Source organism: Arachis duranensis, chromosome 3 (assembly GCF_000817695.3).
Source record: "Arachis duranensis cultivar V14167 chromosome 3, aradu.V14167.gnm2.J7QH, whole genome shotgun sequence".
Lineage (NCBI taxonomy): Eukaryota > Viridiplantae > Streptophyta > Magnoliopsida > Fabales > Fabaceae > Arachis > Arachis duranensis.
In genome coordinates, this window is record NC_029774.3 from 12776914 (window position 1) to 12794586 (window position 17673).

Consider the following 17673-nt stretch of genomic DNA (forward strand, 5'->3'; position numbering starts at 1 on the left):
CCGGCTGCGCCACTCTGATAGCAAGAAGTATTATGACTACTTTACGTACTAAATATTAAAATAGGAGCCTGTGACTTAACACCGTATCGCTGATTTCTTTGAAAACCAGAAAAGAAATACTTTATCCTAAAAAAAAAAAAACAAGCAGGCATAGATTCATATACAAGGCTTCTTACATAATATCTTTTAATATAATATATATAAATCATACAACTCCTATCCCTCTTGCAAAAATTGTAAAAATAAAGACGAGGGAAGAAAATAATCTAATTAATACAACATATAAAACTAAACGGAGTTTAACTCTTCTTAATGCTTCTTCATCCGGTTCCTGAAAAGGTAAAGCTGTAGGGGGTGAGAACCTAACCACACGGTCTCACCACGGAGTTTCAAAGTTGTCATAAGAAGATATTTCAATAAGAAAAACTGCTTTCAAATTCAGTGATTATCATTGCCTTGTGAATCCTTTTAAAATCCAATAGCTAATCGTTCAAAACCTTTTCAAAGAAACAATGTTCAATATTTTCAGAAATCCAAGGTCTTTCTTTTCTCATAAGCAAATCTCAATCAGAAACCAACCACGCAATCAAACCACATAATCATTAATTCAGTACCAAAGTTCATTCTCAAATGTAACATGCCAGGACAAACACAGGCAAGACAGACAAGTAAAACACAAGTAGGAAACAGTTACAGCAAATAGTTCAAGTAGCAGTTAGGAACAGTTTAGCAATTAGGCAAACCAAAAACAAGTTCAAACCCAAGCAAAGCATACAAATGCATATGATGCATGCCTGTCCTATGGCTGATGAGGCTCATCTGTCGGTTATCCAGCCAACCCGACAAGTCTGAATTGTCCTTAGACTGTCCCCCGACGTGCATCCCCAAGAGTCTATGCATAGCTTTTTCTCAAATAATCAATATTGCTCTATGGGGGTAACATTCCCGGGAATTTATATAGTGCCCGGTCACACTTACGTCGTAGGGTCAACAGAGTATCGAGTTTTCAACCTGGTACACGTGGTGGCAAGCCACGGTACTTAATCCAGGGAACCTCGTATCTCAGATATTTCAAATTCATAAGCCACATATCTCAACATTCTCAACATCATAATCATTCATCAATCCAAACCTCATTTCCAAATTCATTCAAAAGCCATATTTCAAAGAAAAATCCTCATCAATCCTCTTTCCATTCCGTTCATTAACAGTCTTAATTCCAAAACATAATTCTTTCTTTGATAAATAGATTATCCTTAAAACATATAATGTTTAAAAACAAATCTTTAGTTAATTACTTCAAATAAAACTTCCAATTTTATAAAATTTCGGCAGCATCTCCTCTAAAATTCGGACTTTGCCACCCTGTTCGGGTCCCATCCAAACATTTCTCAAACCTTTTCCAAACCTCAATCATTTTCCAAGATTCAGCTAGTTCCAATATCAAATTATTTTCAAACCAAATCAGTGCCCATAATAAATCTCTCTTTAAAATCAAAACAGCTCAAATACTAAATCATTTATAAAGTCACCAACACAAAATTAAACCATTTCCAAAGTTAATCCAGTTTCATATTCCAAATCATTTCCAAAACCAATTCCTTTACATTATCAAAAATAGCTTCAAAACCAAGAAAAGCCAATTTTCATAATAATCAACTAAATAACATTTCCAACTAATTTCTTTTCAGCAATCAAGCAATCAAGCAATCAAGCAATCAAGCAATCAAGCAATCAAGCAATCAAGCAATCAAGCAATCAAGCAATCAAGCAATCAAGCAATCAAGCAATCAATCATTCAGTCCAACAAACAACCACATTTAGAAGACAATCATAATCACAGCCATATGTTCTTTGACATTAATATCTAGTTATCACAACTCTGTAATATAAATTAGGTTTTAAGAAAAACCCCTACCTCGATTTAGTCAAAGCTCAGTAGTTAGACTCATCAATTACTCTTTTATTTATCTTCAATTTTACAGCAGCGGCAGCAACCTTGTTTATTTTCAGACAATATCAATAGCGGCATTAAGAATCGCGGTAACAACACTTTTCTGACATAAATTGGAATTTAAAGCGAAATTAATATTGAGCGGAATAGAACGAAATTAGTAATGAAACATTTACGATAAATTGAAACAGAATCAAATAACCTCACCACGAGAAACAAAGCAGCAATGACCCTCTAAACCGACCAGGCGGAAGCTCCGGCACTCCCCAAAGCTCCGGTGGTTCAATAACAACCTTAATTTCGACACGCAAATATTGGAACCCAAACCTACGGTACCAGCATCTCAGAATCTCCAACAGATTGCAACAGAATATTGATTTCAATAAGTTTCAGAAACAAAGTGCTTACCAAGAAGACAGGGGTTCCGGCGGCAGTTTCCAACATACACAGACGGTTTTCGGTGGCAGCAGCGCTCTCCGGCGGCAGAGGTTGAGGTGCGGCCAGAAGTCGCAGAGTTTTGATTTGGGAATTTGGATTTTTGTGATAAAATTGGGGATTTTTGGGTTAATATAAAATCTAATTAAATCTCTAAAATTACTCTAAACTATTATTTATTGTATCAAAATACTAATTGAAATTATAAGGTAATATAATTAATTTTCTTTATTTATAAAAATATTAATATTAAATTCCAAAATCTCAATTATTTAAACCAAGCCATATAAAAATTTTATTATTTTATATTTGCTAAACTTTATTATTCAAATATAGAAAATAATTCAATAATTATAAAATCAGATAAAACCTTAAATTATTTTAAACTCAATTAATCAAAATTTGCTTTAATTTATCTTTAATAAAATAAATTGAAATTAACTAATAATAATATTTATTTATTTATTTTTTTTTGAAAATTCTGGGTCTTACAAAAACTCAGCACGTTACTCCATGCTTTATACCATATCCATTATATTGGTTTAGTAAGCCAAAATAAAATCTATCTTTAGGCCCTTTCTCTACACAAATACACTTAGTTGTTTAACTTTAGTTACATCCTACCTCAACTTTACTACTTAGTATTGTGTTTAAACACTGGTATAGTAAAATCTAGGACATTACACCCTGCTTCTAACCCTACATAATTATATTGTCTTATTAGACTACAAAACCAAGAATCCAGCTTACCACATATTTATTTGTGAAAATGACATCCCATCAATTTGAAAACCACAGATTGACCTAAACGTAAATTTTTCAAGGGCACTACCTAGTTTTATACAGTATATCAACGACTACCTATTTTTGGCAAATTTCAGTATTTTGAATGCATCCATATAGCCAACCCATTACTCTAGTATCCTTTGGTTATTATGACTATTCTAGTAATAACTCTTATAGTCCTTCAAATTATAGTCCCATGTACTTAAAAATAAAAATTATTTTAGTGATAACTTGTATTTCTTAATATTACTCTGGTTTTCCAATAATTTATAATATAATATTATAATAACTTTTTTATATGCAGTGTAAAAAAGCCGATATCTTGGAAATTAAAAATGCATACTTCATTTCTTCAACAGTGAAGAGCCATTATCTTGGAATTCCTGATAATTCCATCGATCATATAGAAATTCTCTAAGGAATTCTTGAATGCAGTGGTATCTATCTTATTATTAAATGTTGGCTTTATATAAAGATGACAATATGAAATTAAAAATATATTTTTTATTATTCTTATAATCCTATGCTTTAAAATTCTATTTTATTATTTTTATTTTACTAACAAAAAAGTCATAATATATAATAATCTCTTTATAAGCTCAATCTATAATAGGAGACGAGGAGGAGTAAGTTCATAACTTCATATAGATTTCCGAAATTAGCTTTTTCATTAAGAACTATTACAGTTGCAAGTTATTAACTCCAACCTGAAAGATTTAATTAATATTTATTGTCAATCCCCACAATATTTATAAAATATAATACGCCAATTACATAACATTGCCGACCACTTTTAAACTAAAATTTAGGAGTATCTAAGCTTAGTAATTCAAGAAATCTTAGCTAACAATAAGGATGTAATATGAAGTTGGCTTAGCAACATCCAAAAAAGTTAACAAAATGACTCTCATCTATTTCTAGTGACTGAGCACTTCCAAAAGGTCCTATCTCTATAAGTTTTTCCACTCTATAAAATAAGATAACTAATACATACGAAACAACATATTTTTTGATAAAAAAAATGAAATTGCTACTAAATAAAATAGATGCATATGGTTGAAAATCACTAATAGCATAAACAGCTCAGTTAGCAACATCTATCAGCTGGCTCTTTTGCTTCTTGCCCCCTTTACCGCTGAATTTATTGGTTGAGAGCTGTCATTCTTCATCATTTTCATTAATTGTTGTTGTACTTGACTTTACACCATTGAGAGCTCTTTTAGCGGGGGTCTTGTACTTGAGACTTGAAACAGCCTCTTCCACAACATCCTTCACAAAAAATAATGGATATCAAATAGTATTTAGTATCAACTTTACAATGAAACATATATTAAGTATTTTTAATCTTTCTTAGTATTTCTTTAGGAAATATGCATAGAAAAATATACTTATTTTTCTTCACTCTTTAAAAAATGCATAAATTAAGAAAGAAAAAAATTTCCCAACCAACAAACCGGGTTTAAATTGATATACTTTGTCTATGATGATACTGCTCAATAGTTAGTTTGTTCTGGTTTTGATCTATATAAAAACTAAAGACATAACCTACATATCACTGGTTGCTATGGTATAAAATAACACATATCTTAAATCTTAAATGCATTTATGTCTGAAGAAAAACTACAAATAAAACTATCTCCATACCAGAATACATAGATTATCGCTATCAGTCTTAATATCAGCCACATTTTCTACGATCTCGACGAAATCATTACATCCAATTTTCTACAAATATGGGAATGAGAATTCTAATTATATAATTAGTGAACAATTGATCTTTAAAAAACACAATGTATAACAGATATTGACAATACTTTATTAACTCACAATGAGGTTAACAGATGAATTAGTATTTGATTCTTTTCTATTATGTCCTCATCATCACAAACTTTGCTAACAGTATAAACTTGGTCATATTGCTCGATGTTGGCTGACTTTATATTAATCTTAAAGAGAAACTTTCTATCCAGCATGTTATCAAGGGTGGGGGGTATTCCACCTCACCAATAGGCTGCGATCAAATTCACAAAAAGGAATTACTTTACATGGATACATCAACATTTTGAAGTTATAAGGTAATGATTGTGCACTTACTTCCTCTTCCTTGATTTGGTTTGCCCTCTTTTCGCAAAGTTGAATTGCTTCCCTATCCCAAAGGAGCAAAGTCATACTGCCAGTACCATTATAGACAATCACCTTAACCTTGTACCTGTCATTCAACCAGTATTCATAAGTTATACCTGCCATTTGTTTTTATACAGCTAACAATAAAATTCAAGATGAAATACAATCTTCATATTATAGTGCTCTCCACTTAATAAATTTGTTATCTAGTGATAAGTCTTATTATCTAGTTTAGGTGCCTAACCTGATTGAGGCAGTTCCTGCTGTGTGTCCACAACCCTTATATTCATATCTTTCAATAGTAGAAGTTTCAACTTTTTTGGGCACTTTCTACATGCTTTATAGAACCAATCATTCTTTCCAGCATTGATAGAAATAATAGTTGCAGCAATCCAACATGCAGCTACATGTTTAGAACTTGATTAGACACTTCAATCAATTTCTAACATTAAAATATATTCCTATACAAAAAATTAATTAGTAAATTCTTCCATTAGTTTACCTTTGCAACATTTAGGGACTCCTCGATGGTCTTCACTCCAACCAACCCATGCTTTAGTTCATCAGCCGCAGACCAAGCTCCCTAAGATGAAAGTTGACTAATCCTAATTGAGTTTAGTGGTGCACCACTCAGGAGCCTACACAATTCAATAATATTGAACTTCTCAAACTTTTGACCCTCTTTAAATGTGTTGGATATAAACAGGTTAAAGTTTAAAAAAACAAATCTGTTCCTAAAACTAACCACCTCTTTTAAATCCCTCTCAATGTGGATCTTGGAGATGTAAAAGTGGTTCTGAACAGTGGTTTTTCCGTTCCACCAGGATGTTTTGAAATATTGCAGCACAACAATAAGGGGTTCCACACTTCCTTCTTCAAGGTGTGGTCGGATTTGATCCACCATCTCCCCAAACAAAGTACACCCAATCCTATTGTTCCTATTGAAAACATAAGGATGCATTATGGTATTTTATATTCTGAAAATATGTGTACACAGAAAAGTCAATTTTAAAAAATAGCACATACTCCAAGTCTTCTAACACAACAACCATACGTTTGGTTTCCTTGCCTGTACTGGTAACCAAATTCCTTGGATCTTCCTTTCCAACTACTTCAGAAATCACGTCTAAAGAGCAAGAACCATCAATCTTAAAAAATAGATTTTGAACAAAGTTCACACAACAATTTTTGAAATAGTGTAAGTAATAGTCACCAAACAGATATGTGTCGTCCAATCTTTCAACATTTAACAAATCCGAAATAGACCTGAAACGGAATGCTTCAAGAGAGTAGCTTGGGTTGTTTACATGTGTGATCGTTGTCCGTTGAAAAAACATTAGTATCCAGTTGCTATTGGTAGTCTTTGGTTTAGTTTTGTTTCCCACAACTATGAAGTTACTCATAACGTACATCTGGAACTCAAAGATATTGCCCCTCCACCTAGCAACAACACTCTTGGGTATGGATGAATGAATCCTATCGCCCTAAAATTAGCGGAGACGGGAGAAATAAGTATCAGTAAATTAAAAAACAAATACTTGCACAATAACTACTATGTATAAAAAGATTTGTTACCTTACTGTCCTGAAGGATCATCTCTATTGATCCAATTTCCTTTTCATTGTACTTGTTTGGAACTTTCGAAATTCTCACCACATATACGTTGAAATTCTATGCCAATTTTCTTGGGTTGACATCGAGAAGGTAGTCAAATGTTTCGGCCATTATGCTTTTTTTTCGGTGTTTGATTTTTCAGAAAAAATGGAGACAGAGTATTTAGAGGGAGGGTTTACTCCTTTTTATTTCTGAAGATGGTTAAAGATAGAGAAAGAGTATTTTAAAGATGGCTGAAGAAGATGAAGAGATAGAATATTTAAAGGGAAGGTTAGAAATTAGAATAAACAATTTAAAATGTCAAATAAAAGAAGAAAGATTCGAGTACAACAACATTGTAAAGTGTAATAGTCTATTGAACCTAAACTCCTTTTACAAAATGTCTAATGTGTAATAATTTATAATTTATTGGATAATAATAGAAATTATTTTTTTAAGCTTTCTTTTATAATTGTCACTTGTCAAACATTGGAGTGTGACATTTGTTATTAATTGGCAGCTCCACTTGTCGAGTAATTAACCGTAAAGTGCTCTCCTATTATATAAAGAGATTGTTGTTATGGAAAAAAAAGAGAGTGAGATAGGCTACTACTACTACACCTTCTATAGCTACTGTCACACCTTTTTTAGTTTATTTTGTTTTAAAATTACAAAAATATCCTTCATTCATTAAAAATGAGATACTAGAAAACTATCTATTCCCAACGTTTAAATAGATGTACTAAACAATGTTAAATGTTACATTTTGCTTATTATTATGGCTGAAAAATTCACTTATGGGATTCTAAATGTTGTATATATTAAAAAATATAATTATGTTATGTGTATAGTAAAATAAATTATTATATTCAAATAATATTTTTATAAAAAGTGATATATTTGTGTGAAATTGCAGGGATATAAAATCAATAAGGTGGAAACTCAGGTGCATATTCACGTGAAATTGATAGCTGAGAGCCGTTAAATGAAAATTTAGTCAAATCAGTCAAATCATCTAACGATTCTCAGTTATCAACTTCACATGAAGTCAACTGAATTTTCACCAACCAACAAAGCATTTTATTTGGAGGGAGAGGGCGGGGATACATCATTTTATTTGGATGAAATGTGTAAGTGAAATGCATTTTCGTTAGTGCGAAATGTTTTTGACTCTTAATATGTTTCATTGGGGGTGAATTGAGAAGAAGAAATTGTTGGGGTTGAAATGCATTTTGTTCAGCGCGAAATGCATTTAGTTGGGGTGAAATACTTTTGACTCTTAACATATTTCGTTAGGAGTGAATTGAAAAGAAAGAAAAAAAGAAGCATCTTGAGTTTTTTTTTTCTGTTTTTTTTTGTGATGAATGAGTATAGTTGGTTCAAATAGATATTACATTTTTGTGCTATTCTAAAAATATTTTTACTTGTATTTTATCTTGATTTTCTGTAATTTGTTTAAAGTTGAACTAAAAAGAAAAAGCAGAGAAGAGAGAATGATGAGTTTTTTTGTATTTTTTGTGAATGATGATTGTTGTTGGTTCAAGAGATTTTTTATTTTGTTCACATTATATTTTATGTATCTACATTATTTTATTGTTTCAAGTTAAGTTGTATGCTTCTCTTGTGTTCTATATTAGTCTATTGTGTATATTATTTATTTTGGTATTTTAGATTTGACAGATATCATTAAAAGAAGAGTAAAGTTAGGGGTGTTCGCGGTGCGGTTTGGATTGGATTGGATTTACAGTTTTATAAATTAAAAAAATTATATACATATAACAAGTCTCAACATTAAATTTTAAATAATCAACAATATCTTAAAAAGCCAACAATAATATAACAATAGAAATAAAATTATAGGTTAGTTAAAATAAATAAATAAATAACATTTTGAACATAAAATATTTATCAAATAATAATAATACATGAATAATATAAAAATGTATAAAAAAATTGAACATGTTATAAATATAATTGTAATATAATAATAAAATAATAATATTATAGCACATTGTGCGGTTTGGATTGGATTAGATCGGTTATAAAAAGTAGATCTGAAGTCCGATCCGATCCAACGATTTACAAAAAATAGAATCCAATCAAATTCGAATTAGTGCGGTTTTAATCGATTTTCGGTTTGGATTGGATTGGATGAGCGGTTTAATTTGGATCGGTTTGGATTTGAACACTCCTAAGTAAAGTCTCGTTTTTGTTTCTAATATTTGGGGTAAATTCAAAAGTTATCTCTAACGTTTAAATCGTTTTATTTAAGTCTCTAACGTTTCAAAATTGACTCAATGTTGTCTTGCCGCTAGGGATCTTAACAGAATTGACGACGGAACAAAATTGAGACAATTTTGAAACGTTAGAGACTTAAATAGGACGAAAACGTTGGGAACAAAAATGATATATAGAAATAAATTTGAATTTTATCCTTTAATAATATCAATTTTTTACAGTACCTAGTTATTCAATTATTTTTTAATCACATCTAAGTAAAGTACACTTAATCACAATACTTTTATTCTAAATAAATTTATTTTTTTATAATTTTATTCTTAAAAATTTTTACTCATCATAAAATATTTGTAGAATGACTAGTACATAAACTTGTGGAAAGAAATGATACATATACAATAAAGTAATGTGATTCTAATCATTCTACAAATATTTTATGATGAGTAAAAATCTTTAAGAGTAAAATTATTAAAAAATAAATTTATTTAGAATGAAAGTAATGTGATTAAGTGTAATTTAATTAAATGTGATTAAAAAATAATTGAATAACTATATACCGTAAAAGATTGATATTATTAAAAAATAAAATTAAAATTTATTTCTATGTATCGTTTTTGTCCCCAACGTTTTTGTCCTATTTAAGTCCCTAACGTTTCAAAATCGTCTCAATTTTGTCTCGCCATCAATTCTGATAACAGATCTCTAACGGTAGGACAACATTGAGTCAATTTTAAAACGTTAAAAACTTACCCAAACGTTGGAGACAAAAATGATACTTTATTTTTAAAAGAAAAACAAAAAGAAGAAGAACAAATGAAGGAAAGAATGGTAAGTAGTTAGATTACAAGTCTGTAATACTAATGAATTTGTACCAAATATATATGAGCTAAGAGAGTAAGATTTAGGGTGCGTCTAAAATGAGTACACCAGTTTTGTGTGCATTGGATGCACAACTTTTTATGAATTATTAGATTTTACTAGATAAAAATCAAAAGATGTTATAAAAATAGAATATTGATATATTTTAAAATATAAAACATATTAGTACATACATAAATAAATATATTACAATATTATGACATTTTGTTTCTTTTATCCAAAATGGGAAAATGTGAAAACTAAATTCGTGTCGAGTTCACTCACCTCGACAATGAGCTTTTAGGTCATTTTGCCTCTTTCTTCTTTTTACTCTCTAGTATTTGGTTCATGCACGATTCGATGTAAATGCCAGTGAATTTCATGTTTTAACATTTCAACTTGACAGAATTATTTTTTATTTTTTTGATATATATGTTTTTCTTTTCCTTTGCATCTCTCAAATTAGAGTTTTTTATGCACAAGAAATATAAATTATTACAAGATTATACTTCATTTTGAAGGAAGAAAAAAATAGCAAAATGATGAATATCATGATAATTACGAAGTTAGAAATCATGAATAATATTTTTTTTGATAATGTACGGAGTATTTTATTCATGAAAATGGTCTCATTTTAAATTTTCAATTTTCAATCTTCAATCTGGTTTGAATAAATTTGTCAATGTTTTAGTAATATTTTAAATTGGTTTTTTAAAATTGAATTTGTATGAAAATGGTCGTCTTACTAATTTGTTAGTTGTGTCATTTGTAGAGAAAGATAGAGAGTTAGGGGAGGCTCGCGAAAATCAAGTCCTTGAGGAATTCAGAGCGTCTTAGAGAAAAGGCCGTCGAAGAGGTACATTCTCCTCCTAAATTGTTGGAGTATCCATTGTGTTAGTTTCATTGCGTGTTATAGGAGGGGAATCTCGACCAAAAACAACACTGAATGAAGACATTCCAATCACCAAATGATATGATGTATTGTGGCTAAATGCAGCACACGTAAGAGATGGTACCAATAACGGAAATTCTCTTAAATATAGCAGCGTAATTACATCTCTAAACATCGATTCAGAATCTATGTTTGTCCATCCGATTCTGGATGGTATACTAAACTTTGTGCCAACTAGATTATCTGTCTATCACAGTATTATTCCCAAAATTTATTGGTGAAGACTTTATTTCTGTCGAAAACAATGGATTGAGGAGTTCCATGCACACTCACTACATTTCTAAGGATAGCATCCAGGCAATGAAGTGGGAAAATTTGGATAAGCGGTCCACTACCATTAAGATGAATGAGCGACCATGTGATATTAGAAGTCCGGTAATAAAATCCAAGGAGATGCCCTGCCAAATATCGGATGGAATAGGAAGGGGTTTAAGCTATGGAATGGAGACACAATGGTTATGTCAGATCTCGGTGGCTCGAAGCAAGGCCAGTTTCTCGATCAAACTTCCAGGATCTAGGAAGTGCAAGTTCATCATCTCGCCAGCTAAAGAAGAAAGAAATGGCTGAAAAAGTCGCAACAAGGGGACGGACAAACAAGGCATTAAAGTGGGAGGCTGCCGATAAGGATATGGCAGGAAATGAGGCAATACCTGTGGTGAAGTCAAATAAAATCAAGCCGCCTTGAACACTCTCATTCCCTTAAGAATAAAAATATTTTTTACTTTTTTTGTTCAATCTTCCACAGTGTTTACTCATTGAATTAATATATTATAGGGGTAAAATGATAGACAATAATGTGGCTTGTTATGTTGTTTGTAGTTTCATAGGTGTAAGATAAAGATGAAACTCATACACCCTCTTAGCATTGAATAATTTAAGTTTGTAATCGATTGACTTATACTAAATGCAGTTGATAAGTCACCTTCCCGATTCTATCGACTATTGAAAAATGGACAAAATTTCTCATTCTCAGCTTCTAACTCTTGCGCCACGTTACTGATTGCTGTTGGTATGGCTACAATTTGACGAATACATAGCCACCCACAATGAATTTCATAGCATCATTCGCAAGTTCATCATCTTGCCAGCCAAAAAAAACTAGGCAGCTGAAAAAGTTATAACAGAAAGACGGGTAAAGTGGGCATTGATGCGGGAGGTTGCTGATAAGGCTGCAGCTGCAAAGCATTAACAACATTTGATGAAGTAGGGCAGGAAGTGATGCAATACATGTGCTGAAGTCAAATCAAATCAAGCCAGGTCTTGAACATTCCCTTTCCGTTAGGAAAAAAAATATTTTTTACTTAATGTTTTTCAATCTTGTACAATATTTACTCACTGAACTGATTTACCATAATCTAGTGAGTATAAATGATAGACAATAATGTTGTTTGATATGTTTGTTAGTAGTTCTGTGGGTGTAAGGTGGAGATGAAACTCACTCACCTTCTTAACATTAAGTAATTTAGGTTTGTAATCAATTGACTTACACTAAATGCAGTAGATAAGCCACCTTCCCGATTCTAGTGACTATTGAAAAAAGGGCCAAAATATCTCATTTCCAACTTCTGACTCTTGTGCCATGCCACTGATTATTGCTGGTATGACTGCATTTTGACGACTACGTAGTCACCCACCTTGAATACCACAATATTATTCGCAAGTTCATTATCTTGCCAGCCAATGAAAAAATAGGCAATTGAAAAAGTTACAACAGAGAGATGGACAAAGCGGGTACTGATACAGTGATGCGCGGGGCCGCTAATAAGGCAGCAGCGGCAAAGCATCAACAACATCTGATAAGGTTGGACAGGAAGTGATGCAATACATGTGCTAAAGTCAAATCAAATCAAATCAAGTTAGGCTTTGAACACTCCTCATCCTTTAAGAAAATTTTTTTTAGTTATTTTTTCAATCTTGTATAGGGTTTACTCATTGAACTAATGTACCATAATATGATAGGTATAAATAATAGACAATAATGTGGATTGATATGTTGTTAGTAGTTCTGTGGGTGTAAGGTGGATATAAAACTCATACACCCTCTTAGCATTGAACAATTTAGGTTTGTAATGAAGTGACTTACATTAAATGTAGTCGATAAGCCACCTTCCTGATTCTATTGACTATTGGAAAATGAACAAAATATTTCATTCCCATTTTCTGACTCTTGCACCATGCCACTAATTACTGTCGATATGACTACAGTTTAATGAATATATAGTCACCCACCTTGAATGGGACAAACGTCGATCTAGAACTTCTTAGTAGAATTTCATCGTAAGTATAGTTCCTAACCAACAAATTACCCTATCACATTTTAAATTGGATCACAATTCAAATCAATAAAAGCCAAAATTTTAAATCTAGGGTCGTCTCTCAAAGACAAGAAATTAAATGCAAAGAAAGTAAAGAGTAAACGAAGAAATTTTAAGTGCTAAAAGGCATCTTGGTAAAGATTGAGAGTTAAGGTTTCCTATCAAGTCATTGATCACAAATATGGTAATTAAGAAGAGTTAATTCCATTTCGTCATCCCCAAATCTCGGAAAAAGTCAAATAGGCATGTCTTAATTTATAAGTCTTAACAAACTCACTTATTAGACTTTAAAATAAGTATTTCTATAATTAAAAATTTAAATACAAAATAATTTATTTATAAGCTATTATTAATAAAAGTCGTTATATTTTAAACTCCTTTTTCAAAAGAGTTTATTTAAAAAATTTACCCAAATTGACCTTAAGCCTTTTTATTCCCTGCGAAATGCCTTTTCTTTTTTTTTTGTTATTTTTTGAAATTTTTTTGTTTTAAAATGATTAGTGAATATGTAATTTAAAATTGAAAAAATTGAGTAAAATTTTAGCAGGAATTTTTTTGAAATAAAATAAAAAATTATTATTTTTCTAAAGTCAATATTTTAACTTTAATTTCAGAAATACGATTTTTTTTGTTAGAGTGAGTTCGTCTAATTCTCTAGCAAATTTCACCTAAATTTTTTAAAATTCTAATTTTCAAGCTATTATCATATCTCAACAGTATATACGAATATATTGTCTCCAGAAATACGTACACAGAAAAAAGTCATATTTAATTAGGATTTAAAAGAAATCATTATTTTTCAAAAAAAATTATAACTTATTTCTGTGTACTCTTATGTACTCTATGTACTCTCTGAAAACGATAATAATGATTGTCATTGTTAATAATTTAATTTTTTTTCTCACCCAATCTGATCAAACGAATTCTATAAAAATATAAAAATTTGTTGGGGTCAATTCGGATGCAATAAACTTGTCCTTAATGCTAAAAAAATAATATTCTAAAAATTAAAATTAAAAAAATTTATTTAAAAGATTAATTATTTTTTATTTTATTTAAAAAAATTATATATTACACCAAATAATCAAATATATTAATTTTGTTTTTATAATTTGCATATCTCCACAAAGTAAAAAAAAAAAGTGAAAAGCTATTTTTTTGCCAGGAAGTGAAAAGCTAACTTCGAACAGACGTACCTTATGGGCTGGTCAAGTTTGGGTTTTGATCTGACGGCAAATAAATAAAAAAAATAAAAATATTTAAATAAAAAAAGAAAAGGGAACTCTGTAGCTTTTCCTAGAATTTGCTCGGAAGGATCTAGAACAAATTTCCAACAAAGGTAAACAAATCCAACGGCCCGCGTCAACAAATTCTAGACTCTTCTCTGGGACCCACCAAGTACAATTCCGCACTCCATCTCAACCGTCCATCGATCAAACCCTAAAATCCATAAAAAGAAAAATTAAACTCCCCAAAAGAAATTGAGTACTGAAGTATTTCGCGTGGTCAGTGTTAACCCGTGCATAAATATATACGAGGCCCAAAACCAGGGTTTTCACCTTAGCTTCTTTTTGTTGTTGCGCGTGTGAGATCTAGAACTCTCTGACTACAACGCTTCTTCTTGTTCAGTTGGGCGGAAGTAGTTAGGGTTTCGAAGTTTTGACCTTCTTCGATAAGGGACCAGGATGTTTGGGAGAGCGCCGAAGAAGAGCGATAACACCAGGTACTATGAGATCCTTGGAGTCTCCAAGAACGCTTCACAGGATGATCTCAAGAAGGCTTACAAGAAAGCCGCCATCAAGAATCACCCTGACAAAGGCGGTGATCCCGAGAAGGTAACGGATTTCTTGTTTTTGATTACTGATTTGTGTTTTTTGTTATCATGATTTGGGTGAAGGTGTTGTTTGTTGAATTTGTTAAAACATCATCTCTTCGCGTTTTGTAATTGATTTGGCGTTAAAATTTTTAAAATTGAAAGTCATGATATGTTGTTACTGTGTAGACAGGTTTTTGAATTGAATTTGTGTTTATTTAGAGAACCGATTCGAGGTTTGATAGGTTAAAAATTGTGCTTTCTTGTGCAATTCATGTTCAGGGATGTGTTTGGACTTCGGATTGAGCTGATTTATGACGTGCAAACTGAAAAGCGTGAGATTTATGATCAGTATGGTGAGGATGCTCTCAAAGAAGGAATGGGTGGCGGTGGTGGCGGCCACGACCCATTTGATATCTTCCAGTCTTTCTTTGGTGGGAGTCCCTTTGGCGGCGGTATGTTTAATCCGATGTTTTTTCAGTTTTGGGAAATTTTTATTGGTTGTGTTAATTTTGTATTTTGATTGGGTTTTGAGAGATTTGTTGATGGATTCTTTGAACAGGTGGTAGTAGCAGAGGGAGGAGGCAGAGAAGGGGAGAAGATGTGGTTCACCCCCTCAAGGTCTCGCTTGAAGACCTATACCTGGGAACATCTAAAAAGCTCTCGCTTTCTCGCAATGTACTTTGCTCAAAGTGCAATGGGTAAGTATAATCATATCAAAATTTCAAGTTGTTGGTACTCTATTGTGATGTGATTGATTGTATGTACACTGGTTTCTTACGTTTGTGTGGTTGTTTGTGTTATTGAACTTTGCAGCAAAGGGTCCAAGTCTGGGAATTCTACAAAGTGCGCTGGTTGCCAAGGAACTGGTATGAAGGTTTCTATCAGGCACCTTGGTCCCTCTATGATTCAGCAAATGCAGCATCCTTGCAATGAATGTAAGGGTACTGGCGAAACCATCAGCGACAGGGACCGTTGCCCACAGTGCAAAGGAGAGAAGGTTGTGCAGGAGAAGAAGGTTCTTGAGGTCCATGTGGAGAAGGGTATGCAGAACGGACAGAAGATTACATTCCCTGGTGAAGCTGATGAAGCGGTGAGCCAATGAGGAATACCTTAAAGTGTTACTATATTGAGCTGAATAATCAACTGCAGTATTCGGACTGAGTTGGAATTGTTTGTGTTTTGCAGCCAGATACTATCACTGGGGATATTGTATTTGTCCTTCAGCAAAAGGAGCACCCCAAGTTCAAAAGGAAGGCAGAAGACCTTTTTGTAGAACACACTTTGTCCCTCACTGAGTCGCTATGTGGCTTCCAATTTGTGCTCACACACTTGGATGGCAGGCAACTCCTTATTAAATCAAACCCTGGTGAAGTTGTCAAGCCTGGTATGCAATAGCAAATAGTTCATTAGTTCCTCTATCATTCAATTCTGCAGTGTTTGATTATGTTTGTGATTTCTAACATGGGTTGTGTGTTATATAATTGCAGACTCATTCAAAGCGATTAATGATGAGGGAATGCCAATATACCAGAGGCCATTCATGAAGGGCAAGCTTTACATCCACTTCACTGTTGAATTCCCAGAGTCTTTGAACCCTGATCAGGTTAAGGCTCTAGAAGCTGTTCTGCCATCGAGGCCTTCCTCACAGTTAACAGACATGGAGCTTGATGAGTGTGAGGAGACCACACTACATGATGTCAACATGGAGGAAGAGTCAAGGAGGAAGGCACAAGCTCAGCAGGAGGCATATGAAGAAGATGATGACATGCCTGGTGGTGCACAGAGGGTACAGTGCGCCCAGCAGTAGATTCTGTTCTGTGGCAGAGAGGGTAGAGTCAGATATGGTGATGATGAAGGATTCTATGATGAGTGTTGTTGACCTTAGTGTGTGGAGTAGAAGCATAAAACAGTGTTTCATCAATGATCTGAAGTTTTTAACAGTGTACTTATTGCCTTATATTATTATTAAGGGATAATTTCCTTTTCTTAAGGGATACTTTCTATTCTTGACAACAACGACTTTACTGAATATTCTTTATGGAGTTATTTTTCATTTTTTCCAGACAGTTTTTTTATGACCTTGTTTTGGTGTGTGAATTACTTGATCTGATAAACATGAGAGACATTTGTACACTTAGTAGATAGTAACTGGAGGAAAGGAAAGTTGAATGTCTGAATTTTCCTGAAGTATTCCAAGCCGAGTGTAATCAGAGGGATTCCGAGACTTACGTATCTCGCATCATGTGAGTGTAGGCTGGTAGCCCGGGTATGGAATAGGGGATGTGCTCTGCTTCTTAAATTGGATGTCTTCGAGTCTCTGAATAACAGTAAAAGTAAACTGAGTAAGTAGTAAGTACTAACGTACTTTGCCCTTAAAAAGGAAAAATGTTGAGGATGATTGTAAACGCACTTTGCCCCTAAAAAGGAAAATTGCTCAGTTGTACTCATGAAATATGTTGGAAGTGTAATTTACTAATTTAGTTTATTTAAAAGTTTAATAGGATATCTTAGTCTATAATAAATTTTAATTATTAAATTATTATTTAAATTGTTATTATATCAGATTTAGTTATCAGATTGTTGTCAATAAATTATAGTTTAA

General features: G+C 32.4%; 2 protein-coding genes and 1 long non-coding RNA gene across 3 annotated transcripts; 1 reads left to right on the top strand and 2 right to left on the bottom strand.

The window, feature by feature from the left end:
• Positions 1-2467, bottom strand: LOC127745669 (uncharacterized). The gene is made up of 4 exons (XR_008006982.1): positions 2363-2467; positions 2162-2281; positions 1919-2057; positions 1-331 (listed from the first exon to the last, which is right to left on the bottom strand). It is a non-coding gene; the product is annotated as an uncharacterized LOC127745669 (long non-coding RNA).
• Positions 2468-4333: 1866 nt separating this feature from the next.
• On the bottom strand, positions 4334-6702 carry LOC107477683 (uncharacterized). Its single transcript, XM_052258150.1, has 7 exons — positions 6326-6702; positions 6045-6237; positions 5802-5882; positions 5544-5629; positions 5270-5384; positions 4820-4900; positions 4334-4444 (listed from the first exon to the last, which is right to left on the bottom strand). The coding sequence occupies exons 1-7, from the start codon at positions 6700-6702 to the stop codon at positions 4334-4336; spliced, it is 1044 nt and encodes a 347-aa protein (XP_052114110.1).
• An 8052-nt stretch (positions 6703-14754) lies between these two features.
• On the top strand, positions 14755-17061 carry LOC107477660 (dnaJ protein homolog). The gene is made up of 6 exons (XM_052258947.1): positions 14755-15104; positions 15351-15523; positions 15631-15769; positions 15885-16161; positions 16257-16455; positions 16559-17061. The coding sequence occupies exons 1-6, from the start codon at positions 14941-14943 to the stop codon at positions 16876-16878; spliced, it is 1272 nt and encodes a 423-aa protein (XP_052114907.1). The 5' UTR covers positions 14755-14940; the 3' UTR covers positions 16879-17061.
• The last annotated feature ends 612 nt before the right edge of the window (positions 17062-17673 follow it).

Bases quoted from the DNA above. Each gene is read 5' to 3' on its own strand.
- LOC107477660 (XM_052258947.1), top strand. From the start codon at position 14,941: ATGTTTGGGAGAGCGCCGAAGAAGAGCGATAACACCAGGTACTATGAG. The intron at 15,524-15,630 runs GTATGTTTAATC...TTCTTTGAACAG, and splicing joins TGGGAGTCCCTTTGGCGGCG to GTGGTAGTAGCAGAGGGAGG. The intron at 15,770-15,884 runs GTAAGTATAATC...TGAACTTTGCAG, and splicing joins CTTTGCTCAAAGTGCAATGG to CAAAGGGTCCAAGTCTGGGA.
- LOC107477683 (XM_052258150.1), bottom strand. From the start codon at position 6,702: ATGAGTAACTTCATAGTTGTGGGAAACAAAACTAAACCAAAGACTACC. The intron at 5,883-6,044 runs GTTAGTTTTAGG...CTTTCATCTTAG, and splicing joins AGAGGGATTTAAAAGAGGTG to GGAGCTTGGTCTGCGGCTGA. The intron at 4,901-5,269 runs GTAAGTGCACAA...CCATATTTGTAG, and splicing joins ACCAAATCAAGGAAGAGGAA to AAAATTGGATGTAATGATTT.